The 22043-nt window shown below is 38.7% G+C and overlaps 1 protein-coding gene across 1 annotated transcript; it reads left to right on the top strand.

Annotated features, from left to right (window-relative positions):
- The first annotated feature begins 1452 nt into the window (after positions 1 to 1452).
- On the top strand, positions 1453 to 20214 carry LOC124401784 (gamma-aminobutyric acid receptor subunit rho-2-like). The gene is made up of 9 exons (XM_046874246.1): positions 1453 to 1885; positions 2995 to 3101; positions 13515 to 13582; positions 14844 to 15067; positions 15628 to 15710; positions 15864 to 16004; positions 16899 to 17051; positions 18010 to 18218; positions 18337 to 20214. Exons 1-9 carry the CDS (start codon positions 1764 to 1766, stop codon positions 18643 to 18645), a joined length of 1416 nt encoding a protein of 471 aa, XP_046730202.1. The 5' UTR covers positions 1453 to 1763; the 3' UTR covers positions 18646 to 20214.
- Positions 20215 to 22043: the final 1829 nt, after the last annotated feature.

Here is a 22043-nt window from a genome sequence, read left to right as displayed (position 1 = left end):
GGTTACTGAAGTGTCCTATAGTAAGGGTTCAGACAGACTGTCAGTTTACTTATAGTCTTTTTAATTGTGACCAAGTTTTATGTTATTGACTGAAATGTATATATATATATATATATATATATATATATATATATATATATATATATATATATATATATATAATCTCGAGACAGAAAGAGAGCTTGGATCTAATCTGAGGTATGTGCTGTAAAAGCTATTATATGACTTAACAAATTAAAATAGAGAATAGAATTGTCAGTCTCTGTTTTTGTTTTTTTGTTGTTGTTGTTTTTTTTTTTTTTTTATATATAACAGTGAAACATTGTAATGTAAAGTTGCTCCAAGGAGCAGCTCTCATTTTGGCTTCACTGATTTATTTATTTATTTTTTTTTTTTGATGAATGAATCAATTTTCTGTGTGGAATTCAAAAGTCTTCTGGGTTTGTAAGCACTCAAGGAAGTAGGTGCGCCTTTTTCATAAGACCTGATTACATCGTGGTCGCAGTGTGTGGAGAAGAAAAAAATATCGCTCGAGAGCAGTGGGGCGAGATGCTAATCTGCACTTTCTAATATGGTTTTTGTTTCGCAAACACAAAAAAAAATATTTGGAAGCTTGACTTTTCCAGACGTTTGTGGTTCTTATTTAGACTGTTGAGCAAAGTATGGGACGTGTTTTAATGTGGAAGCTTAAAATGTTCTCATTTTAACTAGGAAACTCTTTAAACCTTAGATCTTGAGCATCCAAACCCTATTGAAGAACTAATTATAACGGGGATGAAAAAAAACAAAAAATTATGGTTAGGTGTCCACAAACTTTTGGCCTTATAGTATTTCTGCCACAGCACTATTTGTAATAACTTTTCTAATTTTCCTCCACAGGAACAACAGACCTCTTTTATTATCATGTTGGATGCTGAAGGACGCACCTCTTTGACGTCTGTGATATAAATATAGTTGTTAAATTTAATGTTGTGGGGAAAAAACAGCTTGAATTACAAAACGCTTATAAGGTGTTGAAAAAGCAGTAGGAACAAACATACGGTTGATATTATGGTCAGATTGTTGTTTTGTTGTTGTTTTTTTTATAGAATATGGACAAATTCTGAGCAACTGGATTGGAGAATTCTGTAGCACTTTGATGTTTATTCTCATTTTTAACCAAAAGATTCTTCAAGATCCCAAAAAGATTCTGTTGAGTAATAAAATCACACAAAAATGTAACACAATCGACACCCACACTTCAAAAAAAATACAGAATTTGCATTCAATATCCAAATCATTCATTATAACTTGAATTTTTCTTAAGTCTCCATCTCTTTCTCTTCATCTTTCTCCATAACTCCCTCACTCTACCCCTCTCTTTTTCTCTCTCTCTCTCTCCCTCAAGCCTCTTTTTCTCTCCATTTGTCTCTCTCTACCTCTTTCTCTTTCTCAAACTCCCCCCCTCTTTTTCTCTCTATCCCTCCCCATCTTTCTCTTTCTATAGCTCTCTCTCACACACACACACACATTCTGTGTCCACTGTTCAGCAGCACAGAGAGCCAATCGGACAGCAGGGACCAGGAACAGCGGGAAGCGACACACACACACACACACACACACACACACACACACACACACACACAGCCTCTTATGGACAGGGAGATGAAAGAGAGAGAGAGAGATGAGAGATGCGTGTGAGTAGCAAGTGCGGAATGGGAATATTACCATGCTGAGGGTGGAGAGTTCACACACCGAGGCAGATTCCTCATCAAACCCGCATCATGCCTTATATTAACTACCTGCTGGTCCTCATCCTCTGCCTGGTTCTGGTCGCCGAATGCGGGAAGCAGAAGAGCAGGAAACGCAGGTGGTCCGCAAACCTGGAAACTCCGAAACACGGACCGTATGTATTGCTTTTATTTATATATTTATTATTATTGTTGTTTCATTTCACTGAACAGTGTTTGACCTGTTTGCGAAACTTTTGTTGATTTCTATGCATTCCTGCAAAAAAAAAAAAAAAAAAAAATCATTATATATGTATTACATATTTACATATTCATTACATATATTTTGCATATTTATTTGCCTTTCTTGATAGTATATTGGTATGTTCTTGTTAGTATGATAAAATACACCCTTCATAACAGCTTATTGGATTATCCTTCTAAATTATATATAAGTAGTACAGACCCAGTGGTGGTCATAAAGCTTATTATTATTATTAATAATAATTCATTATTCATATCATTATTGCCTAATAATGTTACATCCCACTCTTTCGTGCTCTCCTGAATTGAGTCGATGTTGATTCATTGAACACAACAGCAGCTTGTAGGTTTCTATCCCTTCTGATGTTTATTTCTATACCAGCAGCTGTTACTTGTAATCTGAGGCTAATAATAAACAGATCGATACCCGTATTACTGTTGATACAGGAAACATTTGCAATATGGGAGATGCTTGCTTATGGTTAAGGTGTTCTTCTTTGATTCTGAAGGTTGTGAGTTTAAATCCCAGCCCCCCAAATTGCCATTTCTTTGCCATTCAAAAAAAGGGTCTTGACCCAATTGCTGCTTAGGTGCATGAATGAGATGAACGTAAGTCGCTGTGGATTTCGGCGTCATGCAAAATGTCGCTCGATATTTGTGGAAGGAGTCTCCAGCGTCAGCCGACTCATCTGTGAGTTGAAGTTGCAGGATATGATTGTTTAAAGCTGATAAAACGTAAGCGATGACGTTTCCATGATGTTCATTGCAACCAGCCAGAACATTAAAGCCACCTGCCTAATATTGTTGAGGTCCCTCTGGTACCACCAAAACATCTGGTCAGATCTTCAACACCCCTAGACCTTTTTTCCTGCTCAGAAGCTGTGTCAGATCATGTTCATACTTTCCATATGATCTGATCTATTTACACTTTTATATTCTGATTCAGCAGCTTTAAAGGTTCTTTGTGGAACACTGCGGTTGTGGGTTTAAACCTCTAAACCTTCCTAATATTGTCTTACAGCCCGCTGTCCAAAAAGGTGGTGGATGGAACTAAGACAAGGAAAGTGAAAACTAACCATTTGCTTCGTGTGGAAGATCACGATTTCACCATGAGGCCAGCGTTTGCAGGTAGGGAAGAAACTTGAACAGTTTATTATCCGGGGAAAATTCTGGATGCTGTATATAGTCAATGGTCTTAGTTATTATAGCATATAAGAAATATAAGCTATCGTAAATGAACTGTATATATATATATATATATATATATATATATATATATATAGATAGATAGATAGATAGATAGATAGATAGATAGATAGATAGATAGATAGATAGATAGATAGATAGATAGATATTGCTATATTGCTATATTGCTGCATTGGAATAATATAAACATAGGTATTCTGGCTGTTTTTTAATAAGACTATTATATCTAAAATAACGGAATAGAAGTGTTCCTGATTTACTTTCTTTGGATACACCTGTTATGTGCATGCAATTATCCAGTCAGCCTATCTCAGATTCCTGATCTTTGGCTGAATAAAAGCCTTGGTAGAAGTGCTTTAATGACACAGATATGCTTTCCTGAGGTTGAAACACTTTGATGAAATAGAAACATGTTTCTGAGTTAAAAATGTTTTGACGAGGTAGAAAAACTTGGAGGTAGAAACATGTTCCCGAGTTAGAAATGTGTCCTAAGAGAGAGAAAGAAACACTGATGAAGTTGGATGTCTTTGATGTGGTATAAATTCTTTGATGAGGTAGATAGATATTCTTTGATTGATAGATCACTTTGTTTCTACCATTTCTTGTAGAAACAAATTTTGGAGTTAGAAATGGTTTTATGAGGTAAAAACTCTTTGATGAGGTAGAAATGCTTTGATGTAGAAATGCCGTGATGAAGAAGAATCACATTTATGAGGTAGAAATGCTTTGATGAGGTAGAAATGCTTTGATGAGGTAGAAACACATTTGTAAAGTAAAAAAGCTTTGATGAGGTAGAAACACATTTCTCAGGTAAAAAAAAAAAGCTTTGAGGTAGAAATGCTTTGATGAGGTAGATACAGTGATGAATAGGAAGCTTTGATGAGGTAGAAAAGCTTGGAGGTTGACACATTCCTGAGTAAGAAATGTCATTATGTTAGGACCAGTAATGAAGTTAAGTCCTTGATTAGGTAAACTGCTTTGAGGTAGAAATACATTTCTAAGGTAAAAAAAAAAAAGGTTTGAGGTAGCTACACTGATCAATGGAAAGCTTTGATGAGTTAGAAAATCTTGGAGATAGGAACACTGTGAAGTTGAAAGACTTTGATGGAGTAGAAACACTTTGATGAGGTAGAAACATGTTTCCAAGTCAGAAATGCTTTGATGAGGTAGATACACTGATGGATAGAAAACCTTTGATGGAGAAGAAAAACTTTGATGAGAGAAAATCTTGAAGGTAGAAACGAATTGAGTTAGAAAAGAGTTGATAAGGTAGACATACTTGGTTGGATGAGGTATGATGAGAATTTTCCACCCAATCAAAGCATTTCTACCTCAACAAAGTTTTTTATCTCATCAAAACAAGATGCACTGATGAATGGAAAGCTTTGATAAAATGCGTTGATGAGGTAGACACATTGGACGAGGTAGAAATTTTTCGATTAGGGTAGACCAGCGTTTTCCATGATTTAGAAAAGCTTTGAGGTTGAAACTCTCCTTTAACTCTCCTTTAAACCACATTCATTAGAGAAACACTTCGATGAGGGTAGACAATCCAGAAATGTTTTGAAGACCTATAATTATTTGAATGAGGTAGAAAACCATCAAACCTGAGGTAAAAACATCTTCCAGAGCTTTACTTTTTGATAGGGGGAATGTTTTGCTCAGTAAAAAGCTGAATATCCGTGTGTGCTATGGAGTTTGTGTTGCAGTGTGTAATTCTGAGCAGTTGAGTAGTCATAAGATATTTGGAATAAATTCTGGAGAGAACATCATCAGGACACCATCCACACACCCACATTCACAAAGGGCAATGTAGCATACTGTAGCTTATTCAGTTCCTGTCACGGTTTTGGAAGCTAGAAGAGGCAACACTGCGACCTATGTACTGTTTGAAGGTCCATTTCCTGAACTTTCTTTAGGCTGAATGTTTCTCTCCTGGTCGAAATAGTCTCTTCAAGGATGACCCCAATTTCATTCACATGGTCATGAGGCTTGCTTCTGGATACAGTCCATTATGCATCTTCTCCTGTAATGACGTAGAAGTTTTTGCAGCTTATTATAATTGTTTATGTGCAAACAAATGATAAGTCGATGGTCCTGTGAGGGTGCGATTACTTTTGAAAAAGGGTTCAGATTTCCTCATCCACTTTTCAAACTTTAGTGCAAATCAGAAATGAGGAAAGTGTGTGGATCGTGGTATCAAAAAGTTTCAAAACTAGTGTTGTACCATGCCAACAGGTGGCAGCACAAGGCTGCATGCACACTCACAGGGGGCACCGACTTTCAAAACTCAATGTGCCATAAGACATTGTCCTGTGTACACTAGGAGCTGGTGCTATTCTCACCATGTCTACCAGATTTGGCTCCTGGGGACTTCACACGCTTCCTGAAGATGAAGATTAGAACAGCTGTTTTGACACCATTGAGGAGATCCAGGGAGAATCGCAGAAGGTGCTTGACACGCTTCGAAAAGACTTTCAAGACACGTTCTAGAAGTGGCGGAAAGGCCCGGGAATGATACAGCTCTCCCGGCCTTCCCGCCACTTTTGGAACGTGTCTTGGAAGCTGTTCTTAGAGCTTTACCAATACGTTCTCCTGAGCAGGGCCTGCATGGCCTTTGAAACGTGATCTAATCTGTATTTAAATGACTCCAGACTGTTTGAAGTTACCATAGAGTGTATTAAAGGACTATGCATGTGAAGGAAGATAGGTGGGTCAATATGGTGTAGAGCGAAGTAGCATTGAGTACACGTCGCATCTTTGCAAGCGTTTAGTGCGCAATTGAGTGTGACTAGCGAAGTGACTAGCGTAGGCTCATTTGTATGGAGCTGTGCATACGCCGAATAAATCTACGTCTTCTGAGTAGACAGGCAAATGTTTAACATCAGTGATGGAGAAACTCGGGAAAAACGAACGATCCGGCGCTCGCTCGCGCTCTTTCTTTCTCTCATCCTGCCAGCATTTGACATCCTTTACGCAGATAGCGGAAGTGTGTGACTCGAGTGCCTCTTTTTTGTTCTAACATTATGGAGAGGAAAAAAAAATGACAGAATGACATTTGAAAGTGTGTGTGTGTGTGCTTTATTTAGCTTTCACACTCGCTTCATTTCCCGTTTTTTTTTAAGCCGTTCAAAGATGCTCAGAGCTAGCAGAAGAAGCTGATCTTCCCAAGTGGAAACAATAGACGTCTTCTAAACTCCTTATGGAAGCGAAAGCACAGTCGTCCCTAAAGCAAGTTGGCATGTGCTTATCATGAAGAGTACGTTGGCTTGCAAATTGTGAAATTACGGATGATTCGTGTACGGGGTGTTGGGTTTCCATATGTTAGCGAGGAGTTAGCATGAATGGAGGCAGACTTTGTGGACGAGAGCCAGTCAGTGTTTTTTTAGTCTTGTAATAAATAAATAAATCCGATCCAATAAGGCCAAAACATAAAGTTCAGGTAGAAAACTGCTCAATCCTTTTCCACTTGGGGGGAAAAAACAAGAGATATATATCTGCTTAAAAAAAAATCTTCCAGCAGTTCAGCTGCTTCTCAGGCCCTAAGCAGCCGCATTCTTATACAATAGCCGAGAAAATTCGGATATTCTCTTTTCTTACTTGCTTTTCCACACTTTAACCTTCAGCTTATTATCATGCTTCAGGTATGGTTTTGACATACTTCAGGGATACTCCAGGGTCAGAGCTGGGAATCACTAAGAACACTAACCTTAATCCGAGCCCAGATTAAATGTGAACGCTCGGCAGGGAAGAATCGCTCTGGCAGTTTTTGCATGTAATAGATACCCACAGCATTTTTTATATAGACTACAGCGGAGTAGGAGTCTCACAAGCACAGCATTTAAACAGTCCTTAAATGCTGCCCACAAGAACCGTGGGGTATTTTGAATCCCCCCCGCTGGCATCAGGTTCTGCAAATTTGGAATACAGCGAGGGGAATTAATTATTCAGACGTTTGTTGTTGGTTTTTTTGTATAATTAGAAGGATGGTGCATGTAGGACGTTTTGGAGACAAGGTGAGGGAGGTGAGATTAAGATGGTGCAGAGGAAAGACATGGGGTATATTGGTAGGAGAATGCTGAGGATGGAGCCACCAGTGAAGAAGGAAAAGAGGAAGACGAGGAGGAGGTTCATGTATGTGTTCTACTAGATTTTGTGCTTATTCAGGCACAAGGGTATTAGTAAAGGAAGTCATGTACAAATGTGGAGTGAAGTGAGGAGGCCTGAGGTGATGTTCTTATTCATCCCAAAGGTGTTCACTAGGGTTAAGGTTCAAAACACTATAGCAGAAGATCTTTACCTTCAACACATGGATTCCACATCTTCATGGTGCTAGCTTGGTGTCATGCTGGAACATGTTTGGGTTTTCAGGTAAAGACGATTGTGTGCATTTAAATTCGATGAAAGAAGAACAAACAGCTGGGGAAAAGACGGGTGTCCCAATACTTTTGCCATACCCGTTTTACATCTAGAAATGTTAGAGAAATTCTGGATATAAGGCTGCATTTATATTTGTAGGCATATAATAATAATAATAATAAAAAAAAAAAGACTCAAGCGGAGAAAAGAAACAAGCGATGTATCACTTGGACAAGTCTGAATCTCATGGATCGCTTCCAGCAAAGTGACCAGGTGAAAAATCTGATCGTTTTCTGGGCTCTAGTGAGGTTCTAAAACATCTACACAACTCGTATAACAGCTTATGTAAACAGTAATGATAGCTCATGGCTCGAATGTTGTAGGGGGGCATTTACTTATTCTCTCAGAGCGGAGGCGTTTGTCAGGACTTTGTTATTCTTTTTGCTATGCTTGTTTTCCTCCTTCCATTGGAGATTCAGAGACGTGTGGAATCAATGCTTTGAAGAAGTTCTGCCAGAATACAGTGTCCAAGACACTTAAATATGTTGTATGGTTATTTTAAGACCTCTATAAGTTGGCAAATGTATTGGGACACCCGGTGTATGTGGATGTTTGTGCACACGATTGTGTAAAACGTCTTTGGAAGTGGTAGCATGAATTTTTTTTTTCCTTCACTTGAACTAGGAGACCCAAACCTGTTCCAGCATGACAACCTATATATATATATATATATATATATATATATATATATATATATATATATATATATATATAAATACAGTACAGACCAAAAGTTTGGACACACCTTCTCATTCAAAGAGTTTTCTTTATTTTCATGACTATGAAAATTGTAGCGTCACACTGAAGGCATCAAGGGCTATTTGACCAAGAAGCAGAGTGATGGGGTGCTGCGCCAGATGACCTGGCCTCCACAGTCACCGGACCTGAACCCAATCCAGATGGTTTAGGGGTGAGCTGGACCGCAGAGTGAAGGCAAAAGGGCCAACAAGTGCCAAGCATCTTTCGGGGAACTCCTTCAAGACTGTTGGAAGACCATTTCAGGTGACTACCTCTTGAAGCTCATTAAGAGAATGCCAAGAGTGTGCAAAGCAGTAATCAAAGCAAAAGGTGGCTACTTTGAAGAACCTAGAATATGAGATTTTTCAGTTGTTTCACACTTTTTTGTTATGTATATAATTCCATATATAATTCCACATGTGTTAATTCATAGTTTTGATGCCTTCAGTGTGAATCTACAATTTTCATAGTCATGAAAATAAAGAAAACTCTTTAAATGAGAAGGTGTGTCCAAACTTTTGGTCTGTACTGTATATATATATATATATATATATATATATATATATATATATATATATATATATATATATATATAGTATATATTTGCCTGTCAGAAGCTGATTGCTTTAGTTTGGTATTATCTTATTGTAACAGCAGGATGGCAATTTTTCTTTGTGTTTATTGTCTTTAGTACACCCCTGGCTGTATGTTGACCATCCTGTCAATCAGCGTATAAATAACAAAGGTCGTTCTCTCCTTGTCCGTTTTAATCGCACTGTTTCTACAACACCGGTTCTCTCGTACGTGGTTTCTGTTGACCGTCGGGCAATCGCTTGACCAGGAGAAATGACTGGAAATGCGTCTTGCACTCGTGCATGGTAGGGATTTGTTGTGATTTCTGTGGCGTAATGGTGATCTGATGATTTACACCGTATAATCTAAAACACCATAATTACTTTCGAACATTTACGAGAATATTTAGTCTTCGTGCTCGATGTGGAGTGTGGGTCCACTAATAATGAGCATCAACATAAACATAAAGCGTCCATATTTGTCCATGGAAATGTTGATTATAGTATTAGAAAATTGAAAAGAAATAATTTAAGTTACATTTAGTACAGATAGAAATGTAGGATTAAGTTGCGATAATTCTGTCTCAAATAAAATATATCTCCCCACAATACATTCGGATCTGTTTTTTTTTTTTAAACCCAATCCATATTTCGTCCATATTGACGTCTTACAATAAGCTCCACTCTCCTGGGAATACATTTTTGTGGAGATTTATACTCATCCAGGCACAAGGATGTTAGTAAAGGAACTCGGGTACTGGCGAGTTCAGGAGGCCTGGAGTGCCGTTCCAATTTATCTCATGTTGACGTTCAATAGGGTAGAGGTCCAAACTTTAGCAGGAGATCCACTCCACTCCAACCCAAAGATTCCACATCTTCATGGAGCCTAGCTTTGTGTCATGCTGGAATATGTTTGGGTCTCCAAGTATAGACATCCTCCACAATTGTGTGGTTGTAGCTTTGTAGAAGAGCCACACATGGCTGGGGAAAGTCGAGTGTCCCAATACTTTTGTATTTTTGCATATGTTGCAGTATTTTTTTAATTTAATGGGCATGAACACCAGCCTGGTTTCAAAGAGCTATTTATAATTTTTAATCCTGGTGCAGCAGAGACAAAGGAATGGATTGTAGCAATGACACCACAGTATGCACAACCTTAACCTGAAGCGTACAAATGCAGATATTTTATTCTTGAAATTCAAAAATCTGGAAAAGCTTTAACAGGATATTAAGTCTTATACTCATTATATTTAATAATTGGACATTGTCAGACAAACTCAGAATTAAATAGACTGTGGAAATCCATGTTTACCTTTAATTTATGACAGTGGCAAAAAAAAAAAAACTTTGTTACTTTAAGAGAAATAAACCTTTAAAAAAACCTTTAAAGGGATAATTCCGGTCTATAAGTGTATACTATACTACGGTGGCCGAGAAGTGCAAAACACATTAACAAATCCGAAAACAAATGAAGAATCCAAAATGAGCAATTGGGTAACCAGGAATGTCATTTATAGTTTTCCATAAAGTTACGCTATATTTCCAAAAGTTTGTGGACACTTCACAGAAAGATGGCTGCTTTTTGGACATTCCATACCATGTTTCGCTTCCATTTCTTTTTATAATAAGCTCCACTCTTCTGGGAAGATGATCCGTTAGATTTTGTGGAGATTGGTGCTCATTCTGGCACAAGAGTATTAGTAAAATCAAGTGCTCTTTATCTAGACTTTACGTAAATCAGCGAGGGACGACTATGAACGAGAGAAGGAAGAAGTAGTTTGGTTTGGGTTTGTTTAAAGGTTGTTTGTTTATATACACTGTATGGACAAAAGTATTTGGACACTCAGCTTTTTCTGTATGTGCTACTTCTATTTAGACCCAAATCTGTTCCAGCATCGCGATGCCCCTGTGCACAAAGCCAGCTCCATGAAGATCTGCTTTACATGGGTTGGAGTGGTTGAAGATCTTCAGAGAGCTCTAACCTCAACCGTATTGTTTTTGAAAGAGCACCAAAGTTCAAAAAATCTAGTGGAACATCTTCCCAGAAGAGTGGAGCTCATCATAACGGCAAACTGGGACTAAATATGGAACGGGAAAATCAAGGGGACTGAATAATATAATGCATTGCTCCAACCCTAATATTTTCATTATCAAGCTCGTGATTAATATTTACAGCTTCTGCTTCTTAAAATGATCCCCCTTTTTTTTCGTCCGAAACCAGCAGATGGATTTCTGGTGTAATTACTTTGGAGGGAAATAAATCTTCTCATGAATAACAAACCCTATGCACTGCCCTAATCCCGATTTGGCACTTCAGGCAGGGATTCAAGATCAAACCAGATGCAGTCGGTCCACGTCTCTTATCAGGTGTCGGATCTATCGCGACGTCTGTCTCGTGAACAAATTGCTCTTTTGAAATGATTCCTTTTAACAAATTGCACAATTGACTCAACAGTCTGAGGTCGGAAATACAAAATGCTGACTCGAGGGAGAGGGAAATAAACCCCGATCTATAAATGCTCTCGTTCTGACCTGTTAAACGAGTTGGTTTCTGGTTAGACTCAAAGCTCCCAGAGAACATCCCATTGCAAGTTTTTTGTCAACGGTTATCTCATCTGCTACCGTTATATTTAAAATATTCGCCAATTTACATTTTAATAACATAATAGTGGCAGGTGCCTTCTATTTCTGTTTGTTTTGGTGTTTTTTTTTTGAATGATCAAAAATAACCGGTTAGAACCAGACTCAGCGTGGTCCAGGCCGGCTAGACGTGACCTGTCCATGACCTTCAAACATGATGCCATTTCACCTGCATTGATAAAGACTTGACGTAATAATAAAAATTGAACAAAAATGAATAAAATATGAAAAAGTACCATGCTAGTTCAAGTCAATGGAAAATTTCATGCTAGCACATCCAAAGACATCCAACAGTTTGGAGAAGACCCAAATATGACTGGAAAGGTCAGGTGTAGATCTTTGATATATGGCTTCCAAAAAAAGTGTTCTAGGAGGTGCATTAGACTGACCTGAGATCCATCCAGCTCTCAATCTTAACAGTTAGGTGAGAGAGCCAACAGCTAATTACAGGTGGAAACTTTTTTGTATGGGAACTTCATCTGGAAATTTATGAGAATTTATGAGAATTAATTAGAAATTGGGTCAAATGTATACAAACTTTATTATATGTAAAAACTCATTAGCTGATAATTTACTTGATTACTTGCCAAGATGGACATTTTTTTGACATGCAGGATTCAAGAAATAATGTGTGTTATGTGATTGAGGTATGTGCATTGCATGTAGGGGGCGTGGCCTCTGTAGCCCTGCAGTAAGTGTGCTGTGGTTGATGAATCTGCAGGGTAGAAATTGAACCGAAATGGCATTAAATCTGGCTGTTTTAAGCAAATCAGCCCGATCTTATGCTATAAGATTAATTTATAACCACATTTAAGTCCCTTGTTATAGGCTAACCTGTAATTTTTTTCAAATTCCCCATTTATTCCCATTAATTCCTATGGAACGTTTCCAGTCTTTTTGCAAACCTGTACCTGCCTTTACAAACACACTTGTGAAACCATAAATGTGCACAAATCTCCACAAAATCTAGTGGAACGTCTTTCCCAAAGAGTGGAAGCTACAGGATTTTCGCATCCACCAACTGGTCCATGTAGTGTCAATTTAAAGACATACGGATGCAAATGCAGGTAGACAGTTTTCATTAAATGCAACATGGGAATCAAGAGAGGTTTTTCAAACAGGGCAAAGAAAGAGTGAGACTAGAATTGCTAACATGGACATCAAAACAGCAATCGAAGGCACAACGCTTTGTGATATCAGGAATACAAATGCTAGAGCCAATACTTTCGCAATTTGATAGTGAGTCTTTTTATAAAGTGTGTGTGAGACTGAATGTAATTAAGCACGCTTCAGTAAATAAGAGCGCTGCATTGTGCTTGACGTGTGGTCCGTGGCGGCCATGTTTGTTGGCCACAGTGTTTTTCTGTTCTGTTGTGACCTGAGAGCAGAGACTTGATGGTATTGCTTTAAAAAAAAAAGAGACGGATGATAGGATTCGCAATGCATTTTAGAATCACAAGCACAATAAGCATGAGGGATGAGTGATCAATAGAGCATGAACTACTACAGTGTGAGTGAAGGAAGGATCGATTTCAACCCGAATTAGGAAAAGAATTACAAAAAAATCTATAGGATTAAATACGTTTATAAGATTTATCGAGTCACAACAGTACATGGTCCGTTTCCACCTATATTTTGGAAGCCTTACAGTACTTTTGACTTAAAACTTTATGCCCTTATACCCTGTCCATCGTGTGCCACATTTAAATTTAGGTCAAATTTACTACAGCTTTCCCAGAACTCGATGCATTTAACTTGAAGGTTGTGTGCAGGACAGGTTCCCCTCGAGGCCGTCTCGAGAGAACGCCTCGAGTGAAAGTCTTGTTCAGTCTTGTTTTCATTACAGACATCTTAACACTTATAAATGGCTCTTTTGTATAAAAATTCACCATCAGGACAAAAGAAACTATTAGGAGGACATGTAGAACCTAATTGTCGTGTCTCGGTTGCTTCTTTTGGTCTCTAGGTCCAGCGATTCCTGTGGGCGTGGACGTACAGGTCGAGAGCTTGGACAGCATCTCTGAAGTCGACATGGTGAGATGATGATTTGCACCAACTCTAGTGTGGTTTAAGATGGAAATTTTTTTTACTTAATTGCAATAATGAATAAAACTATGAGTTACACACTTTTGGAGTCACAAAAAAAAAATCTCGTTATAACGTTATTTATGATAATGAGTGAAATCCCAAATGCAGATTCCGAATTCAGACAGCGATCGTACGCGTCGAACAGCTCCGCCGTTTTCCGCAGCGACGAATCGAAACGCTGATTACTTTCCACCTCTGGAAATATCTGATACTATTTGATGGAAACAATTTTCTGGGAACGTCACATTCATTTGAAGACGCCTCAGTTTGTGTTGCACTAGCTATTTTTTATTAAATGCGCGTTGCTACTTGCTCTTTAGAGACTCTTCAAAACTATCAGTTGCTTTTTCTAGACAGTTGATAAATTGTCTGTGTCCTTTTTACTTTGGCAGGTCTCCACATTTGTATTTGTTCCTGGCAGCTTCTTTTCATGGTGGAGGGGGGAAATGAATCCAGAATGCACTTTGGATCGTCTTTAGCCACTGTTTGAGCGGTCACAGGGATTTGGCGTTATGTAATATAGTAAGGAGGAAGGAAAGACGAGTGAGTCATCCAAGCAGAACGCATAAATATGGTTTGCCCAGTGACGGAGGAAGGAATTATACAGAATCCCCCATCTGCCCATGGCCAGAGAGTCTCTAATCTCTAGATATACTACGCTGATGCCGACAGGAATGCGGTAGTTTTTGTGTTATTGTGCCAGAAAAGAAAACGATCTGTTCCATATTCCCATAAATTGGCCTGGTGTCACTTTCGTGCATCAACGAAAAGAAAAAATATTGCAGTAAAGGGTTCTGTGCTAAACTAAATGGAAGGGTCGAATCCCTGTTTGTTTTAATAGTAAGTCCCGGTTCAACCCAGGGTTTCAGTCAAGGGGACGAACAGGACTAACAGGAATCATGTCTGAAACAGAAATACAGTGTGAACAGTTTTTTGGCTGCACGTCCTCTGGAATGGATTAATGGATTACTCGGGGATTTTTAGAGATCTTTCTTTCTTCCGAGCGCTCTCCTTTAGTGACTTTCGCTTCCAAGACTGAATTTTCATTCCTCAGCCATGCCTTGACCCGAGATATTTCATCGTACATAATAAATATTTACCAGAATAACTTGACCTCCAAAAGCTTACAGAAACCAAATTCACCCCAGTTCTAGAGCTACCATGTTTACTATGGTGTATCAGTAATCTCTAATTCTCCTGTCCCCAGGACTTCACCATGACCTTATACCTGAGGCATTACTGGAAAGACGAGCGTCTGTCCTTTCCCAGCACTACCAATAAAAGCATGACTTTTGACGGTCGCCTGGTGAAGAAGATCTGGGTCCCCGATGTTTTTTTCGTCCACTCTAAACGCTCCTTCATCCATGACACCACTACAGATAACATCATGCTCAGGGTGTATCCCGATGGACATGTTTTGTACAGCCTCAGGTCAGGGAGTTGTTCAGCAGAGATTTTAGTTTTTCTCTAAATGTGGTAACATCTACATGGTCAGTGTTTGTGTGTTTAAATCCTAGTCAGCAAGAGGCATATTTTTACTTCATATTTTTCCATTTTTATTAACAGACAGACAGACAGACAGACAGTTGGCTGGTTGGATCAATAGGTAGATGGACAGATGGATGGATAGATAGTTAACTGGTTGGATCAATGGCTAGACGGACGGACAGACAGACAGACAGGCAGATGGATAGATAGACGGTTGACTGGTTGGATCGATTGCTAGACAGACTGACAGACAGACGGTTGACTGGTTGGATCAATGGCTAGATGGACGGACAGATGGACGGACAGATGGACAGACAGACAGACAGACGATGACTAGTTGGATCAATGGCTAGACAGACCGACAGACAGACAGATAGATAGAAGGATGACTGGTTGGATCAATGGCCAGAAAGACAGACAGACAGACAGAATATATGAAATCAGTTGAAGCTAAGTCAAGTGAGTTGTGACTTTATGTGAGTTTGCTGTTTTGTGTTCTGCAGAGTGACAGTAACTGCAGCGTGTAACATGGACTTCAGTCGTTTTCCTCTCGACACACAAACCTGCACCTTGGAGCTGGAAAGCTGTATGTTACAAAAATCTACATTTACTTTTTACATCTTCAAATACTGACCTCCAACTGTTTTTCCTCACAGCAACCTGAATAATCCTGGAGTAAATATGAGTGTTCTAAACGTATGCATGGAAAAATAACTGACTAAACGTTTTCTGTATGCAGATGCCTACACAGATGAGGATCTCATGCTTTACTGGAAGAGTGGAGACGAATCCCTCAGCATAGACGACAAGATTTCGCTTTCTCAGTTCCTCATTCAGAAGTTCCACACCACCTCCAGACTAGCCTTTTACAGCAGTACAGGTAGTGTTTATTGTCTGGGTGATATTAGAGAATAATCACTGCATTATCGGGGCTGTTTCAAGAACACTGAAACATTATTCCATGTATTGATGTCATTTGCACTGTTTAGATGGTTGAGTTCATATCCAAGCACCAGCAACCTGATACTGCTGGGCCCTTGAGCAAGGGATGAAGAGATAAATAAATAAACAGACAGATTGCTAGACATCTATCCATCAATCAATCAATCATGAATATCATCTTGTCAAGGTTTTCTACTTGAGATAGGTAGATGAATACATGGGCGGATAGACAGACAGATAAATGGACAGATAGGTGGATAAATAGATAAAAAGAATTATCATGCTGTGGCAGATTTTGGGTTTCCTAGTTCAAGTGAAGAGAAATGTTCATGCTGCCACATCTAAAGAACCATTTGGGGAAGAAGCACATACGGCTGAAATAGTCTCTATTTTTTGGTCCACTACAACACTGCAAACACCAGTGATTGCTTTATCTCATCAGTCATGGAAAATGAGCGTGGTATATGTGAGATAATCCAGGAATAGTTGCTCATGATACGATTTGAACTAGGGAGGTTGTTGGTACTCCGTGTCGTAAATTGAAATCGTGGGTTGTCTTTGACGTATACGTTAAAAATGCTGAGTGATCGATTCTTGGTCAAATTACTTTCAGCGAACGTCGCAGTGAGGATGAAGTTCAATTAAACTTTGATTTGCTTGACGCTAAGCTGAGCTCCTGTTACGGCCATGGAGGTCAACCCAATGTCATATTGTTCACAGGGATAAAGGGATATAACAACAGCGATGTTCTTAAAGCTATACAGGACCGAATTTGGTTTTGATTATGAACTGTGATCCAAGGTGAAATGACTGATATTGTTAATTCCTGCAGGTTGGTACAACCGGCTGTACATCAACTTCACCCTGAGACGTCACATTTTCTTCTTCCTGCTGCAGACCTACTTCCCTGCCACCCTGATGGTCATGCTGTCCTGGGTGTCCTTCTGGATCGACCGGCGTGCCGTCCCCGCCCGAGTGTCCTTAGGTGCAGTATTTCTTCTCGTTTCTATAAGAGCTTTTTCTCATATTCATGCATTTGCAAAAGCAACTCCTTACTTTCCAGTGACCAGGTAGCAACAAAAAATATAGCAAAATCTACTAGATATTATTCAATCATCATTTATTCATCTTAAACCTTGGCCTATTCAGATTTTTCCCCTTTGATATTCTAAATAATGTACTCATTTTACACACTCTTTCATTTTACACACACTCAGGTGGTAGCTCAGTGGGTAAGACATTGGACTTTGGATTGGAAGGTCACAAGTTCAAATCCCACAACCAGACTGCCACTACTGAGCCCTTTAGTAAGGCCCTTTTAACCCTTTCCTGCCCAGTTTAAGTCCCCCTGGATAAGGGCATCTGCCAAATGCCATAAATGTAAACTCTTCACTGAAACATAGACCAGTCTGGATCAAGGAGACAGAAAATCATCAGCGTTCCAATCAACCTCAAAGGTGCACCATCAGTCTTGAAACTTTTTTAACACCACCTCGTATTTCATTTTACCATATCCAGAGATGTCCCATACAGTCATGTGCCTCCATCTCTGTGACTTTGTGGGTCTTTAGACACTTTTCTCAGTTTCAGGAACTTGGAAATTGTTTTTTCCTGCAGCACTCCAGCAAATTGATTACCTAAGGCTGACCTAATCTTTTAAAGTCTCGCCTTATGAATTGCCGTGCCTCGGCTTCACCAGCAATAAATAAGCCCACAGAACATCTGTTACAAAATGACAAATGCAGCTGTGAACCATGGGGAAAAAAATGCCAAGGGTGGTTTTGAACACCTGGATCTTCTATTGTGTGCATGTACATTTTCCATAAAATATTGGGACGGAGACAAAGTGGCCAGGATGAGTATGTAGGTATAATTTCACTGCCCGGATTCAATCCAAACCCGTAGCTGAATTTCTTTTTAGAACCTGTTTTTTATCTCCTCAGGCATCACCACGGTGCTCACCATGTCCACCATTATCACAGGCGTTAACGCGTCCATGCCCCGAGTGTCCTACATCAAAGCGGTGGACATCTACCTGTGGGTCAGCTTCGTCTTTGTCTTCCTGTCGGTCCTTGAGTATGCCGCGGTCAACTACCTGACTACTGTGAAAGATGGGAAAGATCGCAAATTCCGAGAAAAAGCCCGACACCAGGTCTGGACACCATTTCAAGCTAATATTTACGGATAATTGGGCAAATGAACTCTTTCTGTTGTTGTTGTGTCTGAACGATTTGAAAGACTCCCTAACTGACCGCTTGTTGTTTACGCAGTCTTTGCCGTGTACGTGCGGGCTGCCTCGTGGCAAGAGCATGATGGTGGACGGGACGTACAGCGAGGCGCACAGCAACAGCCTGGCCGGTTACAGCCGCGCCCCCAACGGGCCCGAGGACCCGAACGACAAGCACGAGCGCATGGTGGTGCACCTCGCTGTCGACAACGAGTCCACGGGCGCCAAGAAGAAAGGCCTCCGCGGCTTCCGCATTATCCAGAACACGCACGCCATCGACACGTACTCGCGCATGATCTTTCCTGGAGCCTACATCTTTTTTAACCTCATCTACTGGTCTGTCTACTGGTGAATCCTTACAGTTTATGGATAGAAAAACGTTACCGCGGAGCTTAGAGACAACGGATTTTTGGTGTAAATGAACGACATGAAAACGGTAAGACGCCTAAAGCACAGCGGATATTCTTTCGTACTTTAATCGAGGAGCAGCCTGAAATCTTTTTCAAACTCTCAGCATGCTGATAGGACGTCTGTCTGACTTTCCAAAAGGTCAGATTTTTCCTCTCAAGTTTCAAAGCGGTTTCCTTTGTGTCACTCAGAACTTTTGACACAACTATCCATCAACCTGTAATTTAAATAGGGAAAACTACAGTATATTTACCTCCATTCCAAAAAACCAGCATCAAAGTGAAGAAGGTTTGTAGACCCTTATGGAGCAGGAGGTTACTGATTAGAGCTACGAATTTGGAGTATAATTACATAAGGTCTAAAATACACCAGGAGACGTGGCATTATGGGGAAATGGCCAACCACTGGGTGTCATTGAACATCCTAGAGTGTTTTATTCCTCTTATATTACAATTCTTGCAATGATCCAATCAACTAGTCATGTACCAGAGCTGCACTGCAGAGTCCTGAATAAAAGGAGATCCTTCTCAGTGACTATAGCATGTAGGTTAAGGACATATGGGCTGGTTTGAGGAGTTCTGAAACTGTTTTTTTGTCAGGACACGACAAAAAATGTAGTCTAAATATAAGTGAATGCAGTTCAACTGATCTAGATTTTTATATTATGAGATTACAGTCGAAACGAATCTAAAATGATGATTTCTGGATTTCTTTAACTTCATGGCATGGAGGTAAAAAAGTGCTACAGAAATCGTAAAAATTTTGTTATTGTGGTGGAAGCCTTTTGCCCAATTATATCCATATTGAATATATTTTAATATATTTTTTTATAGCCATTAGAATTGATTGATTGAATGGTTGGAATAAAAAAAAAAAACAACATGTTTTAATGAGCGGAAATTTCCAGAATAAATATGTGTGCATTATGGAACATGGAATATATCAGTAGATGGATTTGTGGTGACGTGGGTTCGGATTGTCGTTTTGTTAAATTCGTCCATTTCATTACAGGACAATAAAAATCTCAGTGTATCAACATACAAATGATGACGATTTCAGTTGATCCCAGTGCCTCGGTTGTTTTCATTCCGTTGGAATGTTGGACTTTCAGTTAGAACGTTGCCACAGCCGGGCCCCTGAGCGAGGCCCTCAAGCCTCGACTGCTTGGTTTTTTATTAATGTATGTTTACTGAATTGGTTCAGTGATTCTTTCTATAAGAAACATCAGTGATGATCATTTCATCTCAGGAACTCGAATCTTTTTGATTCTGTTCATAAGAAGAAGAAGATTTCAGGAGATGGATGATGTCCAGAGGTGAAGTTGGTGATGATGTTTGGATTTTTATTTTGTTTAATTATAAACAGTATTATTACTGAAAATCTCCAGGAGCATAAAGAGTTTATTTATTTACTGTCCAATCAATTTTCTTTATCATGTCAATACATCAGAATACAAAAATTCAGTTCTTTTAATACTTTCTTTCTTTCTTTCTTTCTTTCTTTCTTTCTTTCTTTCTTTCTTTCTTTCTTTCTTTCTTTCTTTCTTTTGCTGTCAGTCACTCCTTTATTGCTTTTTTCATTCTTTCTTACTTTCTATTTTTATTTCTTTTGCTCTCAGTTACTCCTTTCTTTCTTTCTTTCTTTCTTTCTTTCTTTCTTTCTTTCTTTCTTTCTTTCTTTCTTTCTTTCTTTATTTATTTATTTATTTTGCTGTCAGTCACTCCTTTATTGCTTTTTTCATTCTTTCTTACTTTCTATTTTTATTTCTTTTGCTCTCAGTTACTCCTTCCTTTCTTTCTTTCTTACTTTCTTTCTTTCTTTCTTTCTTTCTTTCTTTCTTTTGCTCTCACCCACTCCTTTCATTCTTTCTTTCTTTTTTTTGCTCAGTCACTCCTTTCTTTATTTCTTTCTTTCATTCCTTCTTTCTTTCACCTCTGACTGTAACCCATGTAAAAGATCTTTTCATGGATGTGTCTTTGTGCACAGGAGCATCGTCCTGCTTTTCATCTTGTTCAGTAAGAGACGTGTTTTTTTATAGCTTCAGCTAATCGGATGGGAGGGGCTTATTGAAATAAAAAAACGAGTCGGTTCATGGAGGTGAAAAACGATTTTGTTTATGAATGAAACAAATTCCTAGAATGCATCAGACGGAAGAAGTCACACCGAAGACTCTGCTACAACCAGCGTGACTCTGCTACTGTATTTTCCAAACACTCAGTTTAGTCAGAACCTGGTCCTGGGTTTCTAGACGTCTGCTCGAAAAGGTTCTAAATACTCATTAGATAATCGCCTTCAATACCAACTAGCAACCTCGAACCTTCCGAGAAAGGAGGTGATGAGATTCCCGGAATCCTCTCAGGATCTTGGCTTTGCTCAAACAGAGATCTCATGAATGTGTGTGAACCAGTAATCCATGTTTGAAACTGCCATTCTGAGGAGGCTTAATCCCTCATCCAAACAAATATCACAACCCACTCCAGGGACGTCTTCGAGTTTCTGTGTTTACAAAAAAAAAAAAAAGAATGAGAAAATAAATGGCGAATCTCTTGGCAGCCTGGATGTAGAGATGTGTGGAGCACGACTGAATGCTAAATCAGTAGGTGGGTAAAAAAAAAAAAACACTTGCAAGAATAAATAAAAATTAAAAAAATAAAGAAACAATGCACACTGGTTTTATTATTATTATTATTAGTAGTAGTAGTAGTAGTAGTAGTAGTAGTAGTAGTAGTAGTAGTATTATACAAAAATATTGGGACACCTGACCTTTTCAAGCCATAGTTGGTTCAAACTTAAATCATAATTTTGGGGGCACACAATTGTATTGTATTGTTTTTATTTTATTAATTAATTTATTATTAATTTATTGTTAATTTAATTAATTAATTATTATTTTTTTTAATTTAAATGTTTTTTTTATAACAATGTCTACTTCGCAATACAAATATTGTATTCTGTATTATTTATTCATTTCTTTTAAATTTTTTTAGCGTTCTAATTTTTTTGCTTTCTTGCATTTTTTTTTCTGGGCCCCTGAGCAAGGCCCTTAAGCCTCACTTTTTTTTTTTTAAGTGATTCATTTAGATCTGTTTACTGAATTGGTTCAGTGATTCTTTCTATAAGAAACATCAGTGATGATCATTTCATCTCAGGAACTCTAATCTTTTTGATTCTGTTCATAAGAAGAAGAAGATTTCAGGAGATGGATGATGTCCAGAGGTGAAGTTGGTGATGATGTTTGGATTTTTATTTTGTTTAATTATAAACGGTATTATTACTGAAAATCTCCAGGAGCATAAAGAGTTTATTTATTTACTGTCCAATCAATTTTCTTTATCATGTCAA

The sequence above is a fragment of the Silurus meridionalis genome, chromosome 18 (assembly GCF_014805685.1).
Source record: "Silurus meridionalis isolate SWU-2019-XX chromosome 18, ASM1480568v1, whole genome shotgun sequence".
Lineage (NCBI taxonomy): Eukaryota > Metazoa > Chordata > Actinopteri > Siluriformes > Siluridae > Silurus > Silurus meridionalis.
Note: the sequence above shows the minus strand (reverse complement) of the source record. Positions and strands in the feature narration are given on the sequence as shown.

Bases quoted from the DNA above. Each gene is read 5' to 3' on its own strand.
- LOC124401784 (XM_046874246.1), top strand. From the start codon at position 1,764: ATGCCTTATATTAACTACCTGCTGGTCCTCATCCTCTGCCTGGTTCTG. The intron at 15,068-15,627 runs GTCAGGGAGTTG...TGTGTTCTGCAG, and splicing joins CATGTTTTGTACAGCCTCAG to AGTGACAGTAACTGCAGCGT. The intron at 17,052-18,009 runs GTGCAGTATTTC...TTATCTCCTCAG, and splicing joins CCCCGCCCGAGTGTCCTTAG to GCATCACCACGGTGCTCACC.